We start from the raw sequence: 20,990 nt of genomic DNA, 5'->3' as shown, positions 1-20,990 counted from the left end.
TTAAATTCAAAACACTGTGTATATATTGTTAAAACCCAAGACCAGGTGATGTGCGTGCATTCAGAAGAAGCCACGGAATAAAACAAAGAAGATAGGTTATGGTCGTAGTTGTTGGTTTAATTAACGCCATCTAGCATCAGTACGAGAAAATAGTAATTTTTTAATGTTCCCTACATACTAAGAAACACTTTATGGCGGCTGTATTGAAGAAATAAAAACATTTTATTACATTTTACAGTTCTGTGATGTATCTGACCAATGACCACGTGTTTGAAAAATAGCTCTCAATTTAATTAGTTTAGTTTCTATTTAAATAATTATTTTACGCAAAAGTATAAAATGGCAACAGACTGTAAATCGTTCGCTAATCTAAATCTCAATTCATGGATCATTACTCAATGCAATTCTATGGGTATAAATATTTAATTTTATTATTTGTTTATGATTTTTTTAAACTATACCTAACCGTTTTAAGCAAAACGATCATTAACTTTAATATTCTTACATATATAGGATTGAAAAAACCTACACCAATCCAGCAACAATGTATTCCACGTATACTTGCAGGCGATAATTGTATAGGGTGTGCAAAAACTGGAAGTGGTAAAACACTTGCTTTTGCACTTCCTATATTACAGAAATTATGTGAAGATCCTTATGGCATTTTTGCTTTAATTTTAACGCCTACAAGGGAGCTTGCGTTCCAAGTATGTTGTACAACATTTCTGTAAGATTAGATATTTGATAAGAATGTAATTTATAATAGATTTTATTTGCAGATAGCTGATCAGTTTGCTGCTATTGGAAAATCGATCAATTTAAAAACATGTGTAGTCGTAGGAGGAATGGACATGATGGTACAAGGTTTAGAATTATCAAAAAGACCACACATAGTTGTAGCTACTCCTGGAAGATTAGCAGATCATATAGAAAGTTGTAATACATTTTCTCTAGAAAAAATTAAGTTCTTAGTATTAGATGAAGCTGACAGATTATTGGGTGGATCTTTTGACGAGCAACTTAAAGTTATATTTCCTACCTTATCTAAAGAAAAAAAAGTACTGTTATTCAGCGCTACAATTACAGATGCTCTTGAAAAAGCAAAAAACCTTGCCCCTGGGAAGGTATGGCAACTATATTTATATCTATTATTATGCTTGTATATATATATATATATATATATATATATATATATATATTTATTATTATTATTATTATTATTATTATTATTATTATTATTATTATTATTGTTTCAGGTTTTTATGTGGGAAGCAAAAGATGAATCTGGTATTGCTACAGTGAAAGAACTTGATCAACGTTATGTCTTGTGTTCTAAAGATGCAATAGATTCTTATCTTGTAGAAGTTGTAAGAACATTTCGTAGAACAAATGAAACTGGGTCCATTATGATATTTACGGATACTTGCAAGTAAGAGATATATTTGTAAATTTTTTAAAAGCTTTCTTTAAACGTGTTATTTTTACAGGAATTGCCAGTTGTTATCTATGACATTAAATGATGTAGGATTTCCAAACGTTGCACTTCATGCAATGATAAAACAAAAAGAACGCTTAGCAGCTCTTAATAAATTTAAGTCAAATCATATTAAAATTTTAATAGCAACCAATGTTGCAGCAAGAGGCTTAGATATATCTGCAGTAGAATTGGTAATTAATCATACAATACCAAATGTACCAAAGGAATATATTCATAGAGTTGGTAGAACAGCGAGAGCAGGTAAAGGTGGTATGGCAATTAGTCTGATAACACCATATGATATTAAATTATTACATGCGATAGAAGATGTTATTGGAACGAAATTAATTGAATATAAGATAGATGGTAAGATACTTTTTCCAACATTACATTCTATTTGTAGGGTTCAATCTTGTTATATTTATAATAAATATTATATTTCTTTTTTTTATAGATAAAGAGGTTGTTACAATTTTAACTCAGGTATCTGTAGCAAAAAGAGAAGCAGAAATAAAATTAGATGAAGCCGATTTTTATGAGAAGAAAATAATTAATAAAAGAAAACAATTAATCTTGGAAGGGAAAGATCCAGATGAAGTCGATTTACTTTTAAAGGAACATAAGAAACGACGAAAATTAGAGAAAAGAAAAAAGAAATATCAGATAAAAATACCCATAGATAATGCAGATTGAATTGTTTATTTTTAGTATTTTAAACAATGATTTGTATTATAAAAAAGGCACTTCATTCGTAATTACGAATTTAATAATATTTATATTTTTATATTTTAATAATTGTTATAAAAATATATTACAAAGATGTGAATTTAAAATGTAAATTTTTTCAGCCTCGAATAAGTATTATATATATATTTTTTAAAATCATTATTAATTTTAAAAATATATTCTTTCACCTTAAATAATCAAGATCTTTTATTCCCTTTTATTCCCTATATATAATACACAATCTCATTAATGAAATTATTTATATAAAATTAAAACTTTCAATCATACCGATTTGCTTAATTAGGTTTTTAATATGTTAATGCAAAATTGATATCAGTTAATTACGTATATAGATACTGAATTATGATAAATGGTGCATTTATATTACATAGAAATAGAGATGAATATAAATATCTTGAAAATATTTATATTCAATTTTTCATTTCAGCTTAGCCTTGAGCTGTAATTTTATCTTTATTTTTGATTAAGTTTAACATTCCTAAGAATGCATTAAGTTCCTCAACATATTCTTTCGGATATTTTCGATAATGTCCAACGTGGGGTGATCCATCAAATATTTTAACATAAGTCTACAATCAATAGATTGAGATTAATTGGGAGTATTCATATTTGTCCAAAACTACCCATAACAATTTTTCTCTTTACCTTTGTACCTGAGGAATCCCAGGAATCTCGAACTCTCATGTTACTACTTACTAAACCCACAGGATCCTTATTACTTACGAAGAAAAGTGCTGGACTCCGTATCAAATTTGTATGAAACATCTGACTAGAACGAAGGTAATACTGTGTAGATTGTTTGTAAAACGCTTTCATGTGATAACTAAAAATATAAAAAAATTAATTAGTCTGAAATTAAATATATTTATACTCTAAATGTTTTTTTTAAACTTACATTAAATACTTTCGTATTATAGATTGTAACAAAGGATTATTAGGAAAAATGGCACGTGGTGTACCTACAACAAATTCGCTAATATCTGCAGCACTGTCCCATACATGACCAATAATTCTATCAACAACATTGTTATATTTTTCGCGATCGGCATGTATAAAAGTTAAAACTTCGCCCCAGATGTAGCCAGCTACAGAAAACCCATGTAAGATAATTTGTTGATAATCTTGATTCTCTAGTAAAAATGTCAACAAATCTACTGCAATTAACTACAAGTAAAATTCATTCAAAGGAATTAATTTATTATATTTTAGGTAACATATTAATAAATAATATAAAATTCATTCAAACTCACCCTGGAACCTTTTTTCAGGCCACATAAGTTGCCATGGAGTGATTGTTACTAATGTAACATCAAATCCTTGTTGTAAATACAGATCAGCAAATTTCATAATATGTTTTTCTTTAGCTAGAAGCCAACAAAGCAAAACTAACAAAGGCCGTTTTTCCGAGGAATTAGAATTCTGTACTGAATATTTTAATATTTTAACGTCATTATCTTGAGAAATGAATTTAATATTTTTGGTGACTTCACAAGTTGATAACAGTCTGGGATATATTAGCATAACAGCCTAATAAAAGAAAATTTGGTAGAACAATTAATTCTAATAATTACTTATATGATATTTATGATTTCATTAAGTGTCAAAAAAGTTACCTTATTTTGTGTAGTGATTAACTGTTTAGGCAGTAAACGATGATTAAATTGTTTCCATAAAAAGGAAGACATTAATATTCTTCCGGGTACCATTATGGCAAGAAGAGTTTATTTCAGTGGCTATAATATCAATACTTTTAATCGAATAAATGGTAATCATAACTGCACGAATCTAAAACTACTTCTGTTGGATTAATGTGTTAGGTAAATCACATGTTTATTTATCGCCGTAATCTTGTATCTTTTGTTAATCATGTAGATACCCTAGATATCGAAAGATAGCGAAGATCAAATTTCGATTTAAATTCGATTATTAATTTTTCAGATTGAAATGAATCGAATTAAGATGTGAATACATATTTGAAGAGAGAGGTTGAATTTAGTTGTAAACAGTTAATGACACGTTGACAGTTATTGCCAAGTAGTGACGAGTCGATTGAAATTTAAATCAATCTACGTGTACCTGTTTGCTTTGTAATCCTTTTGTCTGTATAAAAGAATGTAATTTGGATTTAGGCTACGATCTGTTTAAACGTTAAATGATAATAATCTAAATAAATCTGACAATAAACCAAAACAAAACAATGAATTAATGCACGTAAACGTTTAGTTGTATGAAACCAGATGAGAAAAAGTAATCAATATGAAATGTCAAATTGTAGAAAATTTACAAAAGTAAAAATAGTGTACAAATACTACGTAATTAAAAATTAAACTTACAAGATGCAACTCTGTCGAAGACAAAGCATTAATGCAGACTGGCTTCAACTAGACTTGAATACATACTTAAAATGATAGTGGTTGTACCGATGCTACTACAGTTGCGTGTCAATATGTATATTCACTGAATTCAATATAATTAACTACACGATATTGAAGCTACTAAAAATAAGATCGCGCATGCTCTTATGTCAACGACACTATCATTTTCATGAGGTTGATATATTAACATAAAAAAAAGATTACTATTTGTTATCAAAGATCGACGATTAAATGAATAATAAACATATTGAACAGGTTCAATCGCATGATCTTTGCAAACATTATTACATTTCTATCTTCCTTTCATAAATGAGCACGCAATTAAGGATGCAAACACTATTTAATTAATTAAATGAATGAAATAAAATTGAGAACATAACCTTGTTCGAATTATTCTATTAATTTAAATATTCAAAAAACGTAGCATTCTGGACGAAATCCAGGACGAAATCTGCAACATCAATTTGTTACGAATTAACTTGATCACTTTTCGTTTGTTTTTCATATTCGATGACCTTCATTGACATACGAATGATGAATTAATCGGCACGCATTAGTAACGTGAGAAGCACTTAAGACGATAAAACTTTCATTGTCCGATAATAAATTTCATTTTGTCTGACCTTTGTTTCATCTACAAAATTGGTTGGAATATTCTTATCATCGTGGAAAGTTAGCAAATATAATTTTATCATTTGGCATCATTAAAACGTTGATAAATGAAACGATATAGTATGTTTGAGTGAAAACTTTTTCAAACTTTTTAACACTACAAAATATCCTATTTCAAACTGTAGTTTGTATAGTCTTTTTCGTATGGAACGCGGTCTTCTCAAGACCGCATAATGCAAACTAGACTGTAATTCATTATTTCTTTTTGGTTCTTTATTTCTATTTCAGAAATACGATGCTTATATTATACACTGAGATATATTATCTGACGTGTCATTTTCTTTAATAGTACGAAGTAATCAAGAAAAAACAATATATGTATATGTATACACACGCGACACACGCACCCACATGTAACGATTGGTGATAGGCGTTCGTTCATTGTTTTATTACAGCTCTTATACATATATATATATATATATATATATATATCGATTATAATTTAAATATTTGTATAATTGTAGATACGCAAATTACACCGTGGACACAACATCAAGATTAACTTTATAGATTATTATATGCTAATGATAGAAATATTTCGTACTGACTTATGTCTCGTGCGAATGATTTAAATTTATGTGTCCCATCCACACACACACACACACACACACACACATTTGCAGTCCTGAAGAAACATTATAAATTATTAAAACTTAAATCAAAGTAACATTTACATTAACATTTAAATTCGTACACACAATGTTCCAAAATTCAATTGAAATATTATCTTTTTTTTTACGTACGAAATCGTTAATATATAAAATATTATTTAACAGATTGCACGAACTATTAACTATACGCAGTCGATTCAATTTTTCTTCATAACATCATGGAGCGTTGCTTCGTGATTTAATAAATTAATTGAAAAAAAAAGAATGTTACAAATAATTAAAAATTTCGTAAAATTACGATATCTTATTGTAATTTATCATAAAATTATAGATATATTATTTACAGTAATTATAGTTCTAGATACGTTTACGTTTTAGTTTTATTTATATTGGTGCCTTGTATATCGAGTATATATAGACGATTACATTTATTCAATGATATAGCATTCGAGGATAATTTTACATAGTATTATGAAAGATTTAATTTTGAGTCATTACATATGGTAATTAATATTATTGCAGTATTAAATGTTAGACTTTTTAATATGTTTTTTATCTATTAATTAATTGATGATAAAGTATTCTTTCACCTCTTTTGCCCTTTTTCTTATGCTGTTTCTAATAATATCCTTGAAATTGAATTCTTATAAAATGTTCATGATAAATATGGTATAATATAATTATAAATGTATATTATATAAGTTAAAGAACTATTACGTATTACGTAAGAAATAGTTGTCACTATTAACAATTCTATCATCTTTATCGCACAAATACACATGCATGCGTAATGAGGATAATATATATATATCATCGTTTGTAGTTACAAGATAATTCAAAATAAATGGCAATAATTTCCAAGTTTCTAACTCATGAACTACCAAAAAACTTCAATCACCTTTTATTTATTTATTTATAACGCAAGTAGAGAATTATATTTTACAACATAAGTTTAAAGTAAGCGTTTAAAAATTTCATACAAACGTTGTTTATTTTGAATATATAAAAAAACAAAAGAATAATTTAAATTTTTTGATAATTCATAAGGATAAAAGTTACAAACTTTTATTACCATTCATTTTAAATCATCCTGTATAATACAGTTTAGTATTTTCCTCCAATACTAATCAAAGTGATTGATTTTATAATGATATATTTGAACACAAGTAGTTCTCCTATGATTATAATTGTACTTAAGATTAACAATGTATATTTGTGATTATTTCTTATAAAAAAGAAATCAATTTATTAGTTATTCATGCTAATCGATCAAGATATTTCAATTAAGCTTCTTTATGCGATATAACTTATTCGATCATTCTGTGTATCATCAAGAATCACTTTATTATTTACATTATTTTTAATTTCCTATACATATTTTCTCTAATATATTATCATATTTTAAAGATTAAACTGATTCATATATAACAGATACATAGGTATATATATATATGTATTTGGTACATGAAGATCTATAAAAGAGATCAAAAATTTATACCAACAGATAATTACAGTACTACAAATTTTTGAAATAATTAGCAGTAGCATGAATAATTTTGTTATTACATATACATACATACATATATATATATATATAATATATTAGCAGAAAACATTATATGTGATACAGAATCATTACCTCGAAACTGTCACTTTTGTGTCATTTTGGATCGACTTAATAATATATTGTTAATAAAAATGGAAGAAAATAATTATTGTTCAGAATTGGAACAATATTAATCAAGTTACTAATGATATGTAAATATTAACAATTGTTACGTTGAATTAATTCTTTCAAATAATGATTTGGAATTAATGTTATTATTATTTTAATGTGCTGATAATATTAATATGTTACGTATACCCGTACTCATTTAAATATATATATATATATTTGTCGTCGTATTTCGTATTACGAAATTTCAAGATGCTCCATGTTTTTTTGAATGAAGCTCTATGTATATATATATATATATTTTTTTTTTTCAATATTACTATTTCCTTTGAAATCTTTTTATACAATTAAAAACAAAGGAAATATTTAGTGATCTCATTTAGTTGAGACACTACGTATTTGCATTTGTTATAATTGCAGCCTTATTGCAAATGAAATAAAAAAGCATTAAAAGAAGAATAACAAAAAGTCTTTACAATAGTCACTTATAAGTGGCAGTATAAAAATTGCACAAAATGTATTTTATTACCTAGTCATTCCTGTACTTACTATGTTATTAATGGCAGTATATGTTTGAAGTATCAGCGTATTTATTTACATTATTCTGTCCCCTCTCTGGTATAAATAGTATATAAATTGTAAGCACATTTTACTAGTCTAGTGTATAATATTCGGATAATATATATACCTTGAACATTCTGATCATGCATATCTTAATTGCAGTATTATTTTTTATGCGATACCGAAAGTTCATTAAGAAATGATTTGTTAATTCTTACATTTGTCATGACTTATTAGTATCTTTTTACAGTATTATACCACGCTTGTTATATACACGTCTCCAATACTAATCTACCTTGAGCTGGTTCTCAGAAAGCTTCTACAAAACTTGCTGGAAAAAGGCCGGTACGTCCGGTACGTTCTTGTGTCCCTTTGTACCATCCATCATCCCGTTTTTTATGAACATAAATGATGTCACCTTCTCGTAGTTCTAATTCAAATTCGCTATTAGGTGGATACGGTACTATACAACGAAATCTATATATTCGGTCACTGTATAAAAATAATAATTGAGTAGCTCTAATTAATAGTCATGAATAAATAACAGAGTGAAATATAATAGAGCGTTGCAAATGAAATCAAAATTATTTATCTTACCGTTCACGCGAAGGTTGCTGTTTCACTTGTTTACCTATACCAGTATCCAAAGAATTACTTTTACGATGATGATTACCGGCAATTGGCATAGACATTACTACTCCACTTGTATCGTTCGATCTATTAAAAAGAATGTCATATAAAATATAGAACTATTAAACACGAGCTTGAAAATTCATACAAAATTAACACATTCACGAGCATTCTTATCTCTATGTGAACAAAAAATATACAGTTTATCAAAATGGATTATATGTGTCATGAGTGTGTTAATAAAAATACAACGAGAACAAATGAGTATTATATAACAAATAATCTAGAATTATTACAAATGAGAACAATAAAAAACTATAAATAATAATAATAAAAATAAACGTTTTAATTCATTTTAATACACATGTAACGATACTAGATTTATTGCTATCATGAAATACTACAAACAAAGAGAACAAAATATTTAGTGCATGTTATTTGTTTGAGTGCATTTATAAAACACTTACCTGACTAAATTACACAATTAACACATATAGTATTATAATAGTCGACACTATAAACTCATAATTGTATTTTAAGGTATAACTGCCAAAAGCATAGATAGCTTGTGCGACAGCTACATTGTACTTTAATACGATAAAAGTCGAATTTAAGTTTATATTTATAACTACTTTGCAACGACTAACCTCTCAAAAACTGAGACCTGTAAAGAGGGTCTCTCCTTGAATTTTAGTCTCTGTGAGGACGTGACGTGCCCTTGCACAGAGCCTGGGTACATGCGATGAAGGCTGTTCGAAGCATTTAATTCCTGCGTGGGTGCCACCTGTAGCAACTGACTTGGACAAGATCCCGATCTAATTTTTAATACAACCCCCCACCCCACAGATATATTAGATACATATCGATGCGTGCAAAATATCACTTATTCTTATTGTTTCTGGCTTTGAATTGTATTATTCAAATTGATTTCTTTATTAAATGTATATTAATGAAATATATATCACAGGAACATTAATATCTCTATTCAATGAAATAATCATACAAAATGTAATTCCATAGGTAGTGCTGAACTAATGTAAAATATGTTAATGAATTCTGCTAAAACAAAATATGCAAATACGAGCACACATACATAAAATATTTTATTTGATTCCAAAATGAGTACATTCACAATTGTACGTGCACAAAGATATTGTCAATAAAATTAAAAAGAATGCATAAAGAAACATGCAGACTAAATATATTAAAAATTTTTTTCTTGTGAATAATAATCAAAAAATTGAACCATGTAACATATACAAGCACAAAGCTTTAGGCTATAAAAAGTATACATAAAGCTTACCTAACATGCATTGTATTCACGGCATTACCATCCTCAAATACAGGATTATCCATTGAATAAGTAGCAGGCGGGGGTGATTTAGATTTTTTTATATTAGTTAGACGACGCATTAATGAAACACATTTATCTTTTTTCTCCTTTGGCTGAAATATGAACAAGAAAAAGTGAATATTAATACTATAATTAATAATTATTCAATATTAGAGAAAAATTACCTTTTCACCAGTTTTATTTGAAGTTGGAGCAGTACTTGAAGTAGGAGTAGAGACACTAGCTGTATGCAAAGTATTATTTGGACTTTTGCTTCTGTCGGGTACAGCAGAAATAGCAGCAACAGTAGCACTTATACCTGTACCGTTGTTATTGGTTATACTGCTAATAGCAGGTGTTGTTGATGTTGTCAAAGCAGGTTGCAACAATACTTGTTTACCGGGGGAAGCTATAATCGTAAAATATTTCTTATAAATTTCGAAATAAGGACAATGAATAAAAATACATACGTAAATTTGATGTCATCACTGCACTATGACTACGACCTAACGGCGTTATAACAGAGGTTTGTTCATTGTGTCTGGGAGGACTATTATCTTGTGTTATGCCTTGATTTTGATTGAGTCGTGAAGACGATACAGGTGGAACTGGATTAATAGCACGAGGTGGTAATGCAGGTGGTGGTAATGTTCTTATATTGTAAGGTTGAGGTGCAGGTCCTTTGTTTTTGGTATATGTAACAGTTAATCGTGATTCATTATTGCTCTGACCAATTGTCAATGGAGAGTTTTGATGTTGTGTAGTATTTGATGTTCCTCTGCATAAACCACGCTGGCACCTGCATAATATATATATATATATATATATATAAATACAACTATAAACGTAAATAGTCTGAATATATGCCATCTGAAAAAGTACTTGCTTTGCTGGTGTGACATAATTTCCAGGAAAAACTCCACATTTTTGTGTACGATTGGATGTTCCTTTAAACCAACCATCTTGACAACGTTCTGTTACCATATAAATTCCCCCTTTCCTTAACTCAAGTTCATCTGCTTTTTGTGGTTTATATGGATATAAAGCTACATAAGCAGCTGGTAAATGAGTACCATTATTAGAATTACTGGATAAATTTTGGGATGGTTGAGCAAGAACTAAATCACTGCTACCACTTCGTCTATGTCGGAAACTTTGATCTACGCTATTACCTAATGCCTGTAGGAAAAGAACATTATCAGTGTTTAATACAAAAAAAAAAAAAAAACTATTCAGGAGACTACTTCAATCAAAAATCTTACCTGTACAGATGAGGATTCATTGGCAGAACTATTGTTTCCACTGTTAAGGCCACTGTCTATAGCTGGACTAAGTATTTCAGCACTATGTCGATGATGGGAATGTGCATGATGACCAGTATTCATAGCAGTAAAACTATGACGCTTGACATTGTGTCTGTTTCCAACTGCTGAGGGAGAAGTAGCAGGACTGCTAGGACTGCTAGGAGCAGTACTAGAACTACTGGAAGTACTCGAACTATTAGGTGTGTTTGGAGTAGTTGTAGTAGAACTACCTCCAGAAGATACAGTTGAGCTAGAATCTGATACTGGCAATGCTGTGGTCTACAAATAAAACATGACAAATTTTAATATATGTTAATATATTAAAATAACAAACATGTTAATATATTTTGTTTTGTTTTCTATCATAAAATTTATCATGCACCTGTGTTATCTGTGAATGAGGTTGGCTCGTTGTTTGAATGTTACGTGAGTGATCGGTTGGTATCAAAGGAGTAGTTTCTTCGTTGGTAGGAGTAGGTGGTGCTATTCGTGAAGGACCTGGTTGTACACTATGCATAGACAATATTATTATAAATATATTCATGATATGTATACATATGTTATCAAGGATGGTACTTACTTTGTTGACAACTTCATTAAAGCTCTAGCAACGCTATTAAGTTCTACAAAGGCTAAAGGAAAAATGCCTATTCTATCTAAAAGTTTTCCTTCCGCCCAATTTTCATCTACCCTTCTAATAACGCTAATCACTTCTCCCTACAAAATAAATAGATATATTACAAAGCATTTTTGAAAGATATATCAATGAAATGCCTCTATTTTTAATACATGCCTTATTAAAAGTAAGACAACCATCTTCGTCGTCATTGGTCATTCTAAAATCATATAAAGCTTTACATTGTGGTACATGTGGTGTCAGTGGAGTCATCACCTGCAATATATAATCAATTGAAGCAGTATATGTAATGGATACACACAAGTAAAATAATATTTCATTTGATTTAAAACTTTTGAATACCTGCACATAGGATAGTGGAAAAACACCATGAATAGTACCACATTCTCCATAATACCAATTATTATCAATTTTTCTATGGAGGATAACAATATCACCCTTCTTAAAACTTAAATCGCTAAAAGAAAAGAAATAAATACATCAGTAAATAACTTGAAATGATAAAAGATATAATTATATCTTATTTTATCATAGATTTAGTAATACTTACCCAGGTACTTTGGACACATAATCATATATGGCTCGACTATATGTCTGATTGTGTAAATGTACCTGCTTAGCTGCTGCATTAGCATGACGTACTACTTCGTTAGTGTGCGTAACAGATGTGATATTTGCGGTTACAATAGGTGCTGGAGCAACTTGATGACCACCAAATAGCCGCTGCGGACCTGGATTATTTCGAATAACAGTTTTTATATTCTTAGGCGCAGCATTGCGCATTCCTTCCAGAATACGCATAAGCAATACATTTGGTGGCAAGTCGTCTACTTTAACATCGACCAGCACTCTACATTCAGGGCAGCGTAGTTCTCTGTGCGTACTAACAATTTCTTCTAAACATTTTTTACAGAAAGTGTGCTGACAAGGTAATACTTTGCTAGAAGTATCCAGCCTTTCTAAGCACACCGAACATTCCAATAAATCGTTTAACATACACTCATCCATTTTGTATTTGTATTTAATAAAACGTGCGTTTATTTGTAGCCTTTTAATTTCTTCAGCTTACATGTGCATCTGTTTTCACAATTAGTACACCCTCTATCTTAACCATGGTTCATTAAAACCATGGTTTGTCTTTCTTCTATTCATAAAAATGTGTTCATTTCCTTCATGTCATCTTATTCGGAATTGCTTTGCCACAGCACTGCACACTATTCCGTGCTGAAAAGTATGCGAATTTTATCAACCGGATGACGTGGTTGAATTATTCAAAACGCCATCGAAAATCTATTTAGATTTCTCCAATTGCTAATGAATTTGTATAACCAAGGAAATGGGAAGAAAATGATACTCTTCGAGTTTGTTTAAAGTACTGTCATCCAACTGCTGCTTTCATCACGAATATTGTCGCACACCGTTGCGCACAGTGCATCGATCAATCGCACTTGTCGATTACGAATCCGGTCCACAAATTTGATAATACCTACCATTAGGAAAATATAATTTTATGCGCGTCATTTACAAAACTAATGCTAATTTAACAATGATTGATAATAAATCATAATTCGACATCTTTGGTTGCTTTTTTTTTGTTTAAAATGACCACTTACAAATGCGCGGAGATGTATCTGGGTGCAGCATTGAATTGCTTGTCTTTGAACGCACGTTATTCAGAAATGCCTGTGCTTCTGTTTATCATTACTCAACACAACTTGTTAATTGGACAACTTTCAACAACTACATGATTAACATCTTATCGAAATCTCTGATATGGTAACTTTTTTATAAAATATCTGTTATTTTAAATATAATTAAATAATTGTTCAAATAACTTTTTGACAGATATATTTAAAAATGAATATTACCGATAGATATTAGAGTTTACATGAAATAGTAGTATTCTTGAAACTAGTCACTGTCAACGGTGTCATTTGAAATATACCAATCGGTAAACGTATTATATAAAGCCGGTATTTGATTGGTACTCTCTTTAATTGACTTTCGTAAAAAATCTCGAGTATTCGTGTCCCTGCATGTGTTAAGTTACTGATAGCAGTGCAAAAAAGGAATAGAGAGAGAGAGAGAGAGAGAGAGAGAGAAAGAGAAAGAGAAAGAGGAAGAGAGAAAAAGATACTAGATTTTGGACGGATATGACGCAAGAGGGCAAATAGTTCGATTGGTAGTTGACTCGAACGTGAAATCTAGCGCATTTAATACGCGACTCATTGATTTACTGATTATTTCTTCCTATTAACTTGCAGATTATACATTAGGTTATTGTTTGATTTTTCGATGCTTTCTAATAGAAAAATAATCAAAAAAAAGGTCTTTATTTAGTACTGTGTTTACGCATGCGGTTTACATGTGTGGGCTGGAATGACGTCATTGGCAAAAGAAAGATAAGGAGAGAGATAAAGAGAGAGGAAGTAAGAATGAAAAGTGGTAGGGGAAATAGTTGTACACGTGTGCGCAAGTATATGTGTTCCCTGGCTGGTGGCCGTGGCATCGTATAGTTCGTAGAGTGGCGGAGGAGAGTGTCAGTTGCTTGCTAAGTCTGCATTACTCGTCTATGTCTATGCTTACGAGTAGTAAGATAACGCGAGTGATTTTACCGAACTAAGGGTAGTGGATTTCGATTAAACGAAATTAATACGGACCACATGCACAACTGATTAAGATGCTCATCAAAGAATTGTAAGTAGATTGTTTCATTCTATTACATTTAGTATTAATGAATGCACTATGCGTAATCGCAAATACCAAATTTGAAACTGAAGTTTGAGATATGGTTACCGATCTTTAACGGTACGTGATAATGGAAGGGAGAAGAGACATTTTCATCCCTCACGGCCTTTTAAGGGAAGCATTTGTTCTATACACAAAGTGATTATTATCTTAGCATTTCATTATTTAATCCCTTATTCCAAATTTTTCGGCAATATTGATTTATTACGAATTTGCTGCTCGAGCAAAATTTTCTTGTACTTGATCGTATGTACCTGCACTTATCTATGTACGTGCTTCTATTTAATGAAGGAAGATATCTCAAGGCTAACTTTTGATATTTCTTCATGTTCTTACATATTTATAATACAAATAATAATATGTTTTTGTTACAGTCGTGTCACTTTACCTCTGACCGTGGAAGAAGTATGTATTTAAAATCATTTTAAGCTTTAATTATAACTGAGATCTTTTTTTATGATGATACTCTATATTTATCTTTTATTGCAATTCATCTAATTACTATTTCTTCATTACTGGAATATTACCTTTTACTTCTTAATTATACGATGTTCTATAAAACAGATGTTATTATTAATTAGTTGTGATAAAAAGAAGAATTTTACATAAGATATGCAAATTCTTGAATACAAATTTTTTTCAAATAATTGTCTTAAATCCTTCAAGGATAATTAAATCTTAGATACTATGTGACAACTTTATTTCATGTTCAGATTTTTATATGACTTTTTCTGTCTATGGTAATAGAAAAAATATATATTAATATTATTTGATCTTTCTCTATTTTCAACAGTACCAAGTTGCCCAATTATATTCCGTGGCAGAAGCGAGTAAAAATAATACAGGTGGAGGAGAAGGTATAGAGGTTCTAAAAAATGAACCTTTTACGGATTATCCTCTGCTCGGTGGAAAGTATTCTGCTGGTCAATATACATATAAGATTTATCATTTAGCCAGTAAAGTGCCTGCTTTTATTCGTATTTTACTTCCAAAGAATTCTTTGGAAATTCATGAAGAAGCTTGGAATGCATATCCATACTGCAAAACTGTTATAACTGTAATTATCCATCCATAAATATTTCTTCATTATATTGAAATTGTATTTTACTTTATATCAATTTCTTTCGTAGAATCCTGGTTATATGAAAGAGAATTTTATAATTATGATAGAATCCTTTCATATTGGAGATTGTGGAAATCAGCATAATGTAAGTGTCATTTTAAAGTAATGGTATACATTATTTATTGTTTTTTTTATATATTTATTTTGTTTATTTCGGCAGGTTCATGAATTACCCCCTGATAAGCTTAAGATGAGAGAAGTAGTACATATAGATATAGCAAATGATCCTATTGCTAGTGCTGATTATAAAGAAGACGAAGACCCAACAAAGTTTAAATCGCAAAAAACAGGACGGGGTCCTCTTGTGGGCAAAGATTGGATGAACAATGTTCAACCTGTGATGACATGTTATAAGCTAGTTACTTGTGAATTTAAATGGTTTGGTTTCCAAACGCGTGTTGAAAGTTTTATTCAAAAAGCAGAGAGACGTCTATTTACAAATTTTCATAGACAAGTCTTCTGCTGGATAGACCGTTGGTATGGATTAACAATGGAAGATATCAGAGCTATCGAAGACAATACTAAAGAAGAATTGGACAGGGTATGGAATCATCTCTATTTTGTTAATTACATAACAATGAATATTTATAAAATACTAACAATTTATTTTGATTTTTTTTTTTTTTTAGCAAAGACATCAAGGAGAAGTACGTGGAATGCGAGCCGATGATTGAGGCTTCAAAAGCCTCTCTCATAAATGGTTTAAATCAATTTCCTTATACTTGTCATACATAGATATATGCGCATACCTATGGATGTATACCCAGACAAACCCTGCCATAGGCGATCCTGCAGGATCGGGACATTTTCCAGAACTTATGTGTCTAGATTCAGTGTCTAATACAATTACTTACAATTTTAATTTATTTACATTTACAACCATTTTAGATAAATGTACCTACAGTCAAAGATTGTCATTAGAATATAACTGTTAACATGGAGAACTGATATAAATCGGTCCTATTTAAGTAATGCATAAATTACAAGAAAAAGAGAATTTGATTTGTTTGAAACCGATATAGATTAAAAAAAAACAGTAATAATTAATAACTTAGTAGTTCGATAATAATATATAATTAAATTTATTGACAAGCAACTGACATTGCTTGGTGCAAGGTACGTGCAAGGGTAAATGTGACTTGATGTGAATTTAATTTATAGGCAGATGTTTAAAAAGGGGAAGTGGGAAAAAAAAGAAAAAAAAAAGAAGACCATGATTTAAATCTTATTATAGTGGAATCTGGTTACATATTTATATAATAATTAAATTGCGTAGATAAGATACCTTTGCTCTTGTATCTTCAAGCTTACTGGCATATTGTGATGATGTTCTCCAGCATTCCTCAAGGCCTGCACAATGTATTATAATCAGGAAATTAAAGAAATCTATTTTGTTAGAATCACAATACGAATTTCACTAATATATCTCTCAGAATGTATACCAATGTTATAATAGATGGTAGGTTACAAAAAGTGAGGCTCGTGTATTATGTGCTTTTCATCGAAAAGCCAAGTTGTCCCACATTCTTTATTTAGGACCAAATTGATAGATTTCTGAAATAATAAATTCGAATGCAATAAAATGGCATAAATAATTCATTGTATGGAATTGTGGGATGTATATATTTTATGCAAAACAATAAAAAAAAATTAATTAAAAATATCAATATGACAGGCATCGAGAAAAAATTACTCTTTGCTCAATATAAATGATAAAAGAAGAAATGGAAAAAAAATCGTCTATTGTATATAAGGAAGGCAAATAATGATAAAATCCAAATTAAAATAACACATATAATGTTTCTTTTGCATTCCAATGGATCTCTATAAAATGATATAAATTTTTTCAAAACAGGTTCTGTATGCGCACTCTTGAAATAATATAGTATGTGCATAGTGAAAGTATTGATGAAAACTGCAGCAATTAAAAATAAAGAAAATAGTATGAGGTGTCGTTTGCACAAAACTAATTATACAGTTTCGAACTTAGGCTAATGTGTAAGATAGACTTTGAAACTTGAATTCATTTACAATAATAGTTTAAAGAAAATACAATATATATATATATATATAATAAAAATCGGTACACATATAATTATTATAAATATTATATGCGTTAATAGTTAAATAAACAAATAATTAATTTACTTTTGGTTAGAATATTGATTGCCAACAAATGATGTCTATGCTGCTCAATTAGAACTTTCACTATATGTTTCAAACCTGTAGTTTCTTCATTAAATTCCATTAATGCAGATTACTTTTATGGAGTTGGACTACACTGTGCGTAATAGATACTACCTGTATTATAATATTCATTACTTAATATGTAGGTAAGCATTAGCTAGTTCTTATAACAAACAGGATAAAAATCGTGAATAACAATTCTTGTAATGTTGACAAGGATTAATCAGTGAAATACCAGTATATATGTGTAAATGCATGCTGTGCATTAGCATACATATATACATGTGTATTTATGTGTCAAACATTTACATAGATAAAAGTAAATAAAAATAGAGAGCATAATATGCAAGACGTATTGTTTTTTTTTCTTATATATATATAAAATTATGTCATATAAAAAATATATAAAATATGTAACTTGTGAATACGAACTAAAATTTAACTGAAATCATATTCTTTAATAAGATTTCCAGCTATAACCAATTTTTGAATTTCTGAAGTTCCTTCATATATTTCTGTAATACGTGCATCTCTGTAATGTCGTTCTGCTGGCATATCAGTGACGTAACCCATACCACCTAATATTTGTATACACTGATGCGCACAGAAAGTAGCAGCTTCAGATGCTGATAGTTTTGCCATAGCAGCTTCCTGTATATAATGTCTTCTTATTACTTAGTTTTTTTTTTTTAAATAACTATAATATAGCTTTAACATATGCGAAAGAAATGTTATACCTTCGTATACGGTTTACTAATATCTTTAAGATATGCAGCTCTCCATGTTAATAATCTGGAGCTTTCCAATTTTAAAGCCATATCTGCTAATTTTTGTTGAATGATTTGTAGTTTCATAATAGGACTTCCAAATGCTTCGCGTTTAGCTGCATATTCTATTGCACAATCAAGAGATGCTTGGGCTATTCCAAGAGCTTGGCTAGCAATACCTATTCTTCCAGAATCTAGAAAGTATCTGTAATTTGATTAGATCATCTAACGTTATATGTACTAAAACGTGGATATACCGACCTAATGTCATCATTGCAATTTTAAAACCCATTCCTGGTTCTCCTAAAATATTTTCTTCCGGTATTTTGCAGTCTTCAAATATCAAAGAACAGGTACTACTACCTCTAATACCCAACTTATCTTCTTTTTTACCTAGGGATAAACCTTTTATAGGTTTGTCCACTATAAAACTACTTATTCCTTTATGCTTCTTTGATTTATCCGTGGTAGCAAATAAAATAACTGCCTTCGATTCATACCCATTTGTTATCCATGATTTAGTTCCGTTGATAACATATCCATCTCCAACATGTTTTGCAACGGTAGAAGCAGCACCTGCATCTGATCCATTACCAGGTTCGCTTAGAGCAAAGCAACCAACTTTTTCCCCATCTATAAATGTTCCAATATATTTTTCTTTTTGTTTCGCAGTGCCAAACTTTTCAATGGGTCCCAGATACAATGAATTATGTACGCTCATTATTACTCCTGTACTAGCGCAACCTCTAGATATTTCTTCCATGGCAATTGCATACGCCAAATAATCTAAGCCAGTTCCACCTAAATTTTCAGGAACCGCAATACCTAAGAGACCAAGCTCTCCCATTTTTTTTATTTGTTCTTTTGGATAAAGATGTTCTTTATCCAATTTTGCTGCGATAGGTTTTAGTTCACCTTCTGCGAAGTCTCTATATTAAAATATCAACGATGGCTTATATATTAACTCAATATTATTAGAGAGTTAGAGAGATTTAGAAAGTATATAGTGTTATAATACATGTATAAGTGTTCATTTGTAATTTGAAAAACTAAATAATAATCAACAAAATAATGATTATAACCTGCAAGTTTTGTATAGCATCTGATGTGTCTCGGGTAAAGAAGAAATTGATGCGATGTTTCGAGTACTCGAGTAACATGTTTGAACAAAATTACGGACTTTTCCTAAAGAGAAGAAGAGAAAGAAAATGATGAGAAAAATCTATACGATTCGATCGTCCGATTATGCATATCATGAATACAAGCTCACCATATAACCTCAAGTTCTGCATTACGTAGTATTTCACTATTTGTAAATATTTCACTCAAATAAAGTTAAATTCCAACAATTAAAATAATAACTGGGATTTAATTTTATAATAACAAATATATATTTACATAGAAATAATAGAAATAATATAAATGCAAATAAAGTATAGTTAATTACTTGAAATTATCGTACCAGATAATAGATAGAAGACAGAAATAAGTCGTATGATATTGATATTTACAATTAAATTAAAAAATAAGATGACTGTATATAAGAATATTTGTGTGCTTCTTAGTTTAATTTAATTTATTTATCTTGACTTTCTTACGCGTAAGTTGAAAGTCCAACTTGTCGAAGGATCATTATCGTTAAGTGGATTGTTGTTTTTCTTTCCCTTTTTTTTCATACGGTATAAAATTTAATTTATGATTCATGCTTTAATCAACTATAAATTAATCTAACATGTTAAATTATTCAATTAGTCTTCATTGATATATAACGTTGATGTAGGCTTAAATAAATGGTACATGTTTATTTAAAGTAATGTATTATGATAATAGACATTTGCAGGAATTCATTTTCATTCAACATACTTTTTTTTAATGTAATTCGAATGTTATTTACAAAATTTACGATAAAAATATGGCACATATTGACATATGTACACATGCCTGTAAAAGGCATGTTGCTCACACAAAATAAAACAAAATAAAAATGAAATTTGGAGCGATTGTTTTCGATAAAAAAAAACAAAGTCGCAGTAGTAGGAAAGAAAAGATTTGAATGTGTAGGATAGCGTGAAAAATAGAAAAATAAAAATAGATTATTATTGAGGTCAACGGCTCTTTCTCTCTTTCTCTTTCTTTAGGGAGA

The 20,990-nt window shown here is 29.6% G+C and overlaps 5 protein-coding genes across 5 annotated transcripts; 2 read left to right on the top strand and 3 right to left on the bottom strand.

Moving 5' to 3' along the window:
* The first annotated feature begins 162 nt into the window (after positions 1-162).
* Positions 163-2,170, top strand: Dbp45A (putative ATP-dependent RNA helicase Dbp45A). Its single transcript, XM_015323322.2, has 6 exons — positions 163-412; positions 514-707; positions 780-1,124; positions 1,257-1,429; positions 1,488-1,843; positions 1,932-2,170. The coding sequence occupies exons 1-6, from the start codon at positions 340-342 to the stop codon at positions 2,168-2,170; spliced, it is 1,380 nt and encodes a 459-aa protein (XP_015178808.2). The 5' UTR covers positions 163-339.
* Positions 2,157-5,581, bottom strand: l(2)k09913 (transmembrane protein 53-like lethal (2) k09913). Its single transcript, XM_089179317.1, is given in 6 exon segments — positions 2,157-2,793; positions 2,870-3,047; positions 3,120-3,388; positions 3,475-3,486; positions 3,488-3,751; positions 3,838-5,581. Coding segments are annotated over 6 exon segments (957 nt in total). The 5' UTR covers positions 3,931-5,581; the 3' UTR covers positions 2,157-2,652.
* POSH (SH3 domain containing ring finger posh) lies at positions 5,463-14,081 on the bottom strand. Its single transcript, XM_089179314.1, is given in 15 exon segments — positions 5,463-8,610; positions 8,716-8,835; positions 9,396-9,563; positions 10,052-10,194; positions 10,267-10,490; positions 10,552-10,880; positions 10,968-11,260; positions 11,344-11,664; positions 11,768-11,894; positions 11,966-12,098; positions 12,175-12,277; positions 12,365-12,479; positions 12,573-13,508; positions 13,636-13,818; positions 13,891-14,081. Coding segments are annotated over 13 exon segments (2,718 nt in total). The 5' UTR covers positions 13,031-13,508; positions 13,636-13,818; positions 13,891-14,081; the 3' UTR covers positions 5,463-8,426.
* Positions 14,082-14,228: 147 nt separating this feature from the next.
* On the top strand, positions 14,229-18,429 carry vib (phosphatidylinositol transfer protein vib). The gene is made up of 6 exons (XM_015323330.2): positions 14,229-14,719; positions 15,145-15,175; positions 15,564-15,827; positions 15,901-15,978; positions 16,054-16,434; positions 16,523-18,429. Exons 1-6 carry the CDS (start codon positions 14,703-14,705, stop codon positions 16,565-16,567), a joined length of 816 nt encoding a protein of 271 aa, XP_015178816.1. The 5' UTR covers positions 14,229-14,702; the 3' UTR covers positions 16,568-18,429.
* Arc42 (Activator-recruited cofactor subunit 42) lies at positions 18,425-20,894 on the bottom strand. Its single transcript, XM_015323332.2, has 6 exons — positions 20,310-20,894; positions 20,118-20,153; positions 19,930-20,032; positions 19,109-19,776; positions 18,818-19,041; positions 18,425-18,731 (listed from the first exon to the last, which is right to left on the bottom strand). The coding sequence occupies exons 2-6, from the start codon at positions 20,137-20,139 to the stop codon at positions 18,519-18,521; spliced, it is 1,230 nt and encodes a 409-aa protein (XP_015178818.1). The 5' UTR covers positions 20,140-20,153; positions 20,310-20,894; the 3' UTR covers positions 18,425-18,518.
* Between the last annotated feature and the right edge of the window lie 96 nt (positions 20,895-20,990).

The sequence above is a fragment of the Polistes dominula genome, unplaced genomic scaffold (assembly GCF_049000335.1).
Source record: "Polistes dominula isolate Pdom_NZ unplaced genomic scaffold, Pdom_raw_medaka contig_373, whole genome shotgun sequence".
Lineage (NCBI taxonomy): Eukaryota > Metazoa > Arthropoda > Insecta > Hymenoptera > Vespidae > Polistes > Polistes dominula.
Note: the sequence above shows the minus strand (reverse complement) of the source record. Positions and strands in the feature narration are given on the sequence as shown.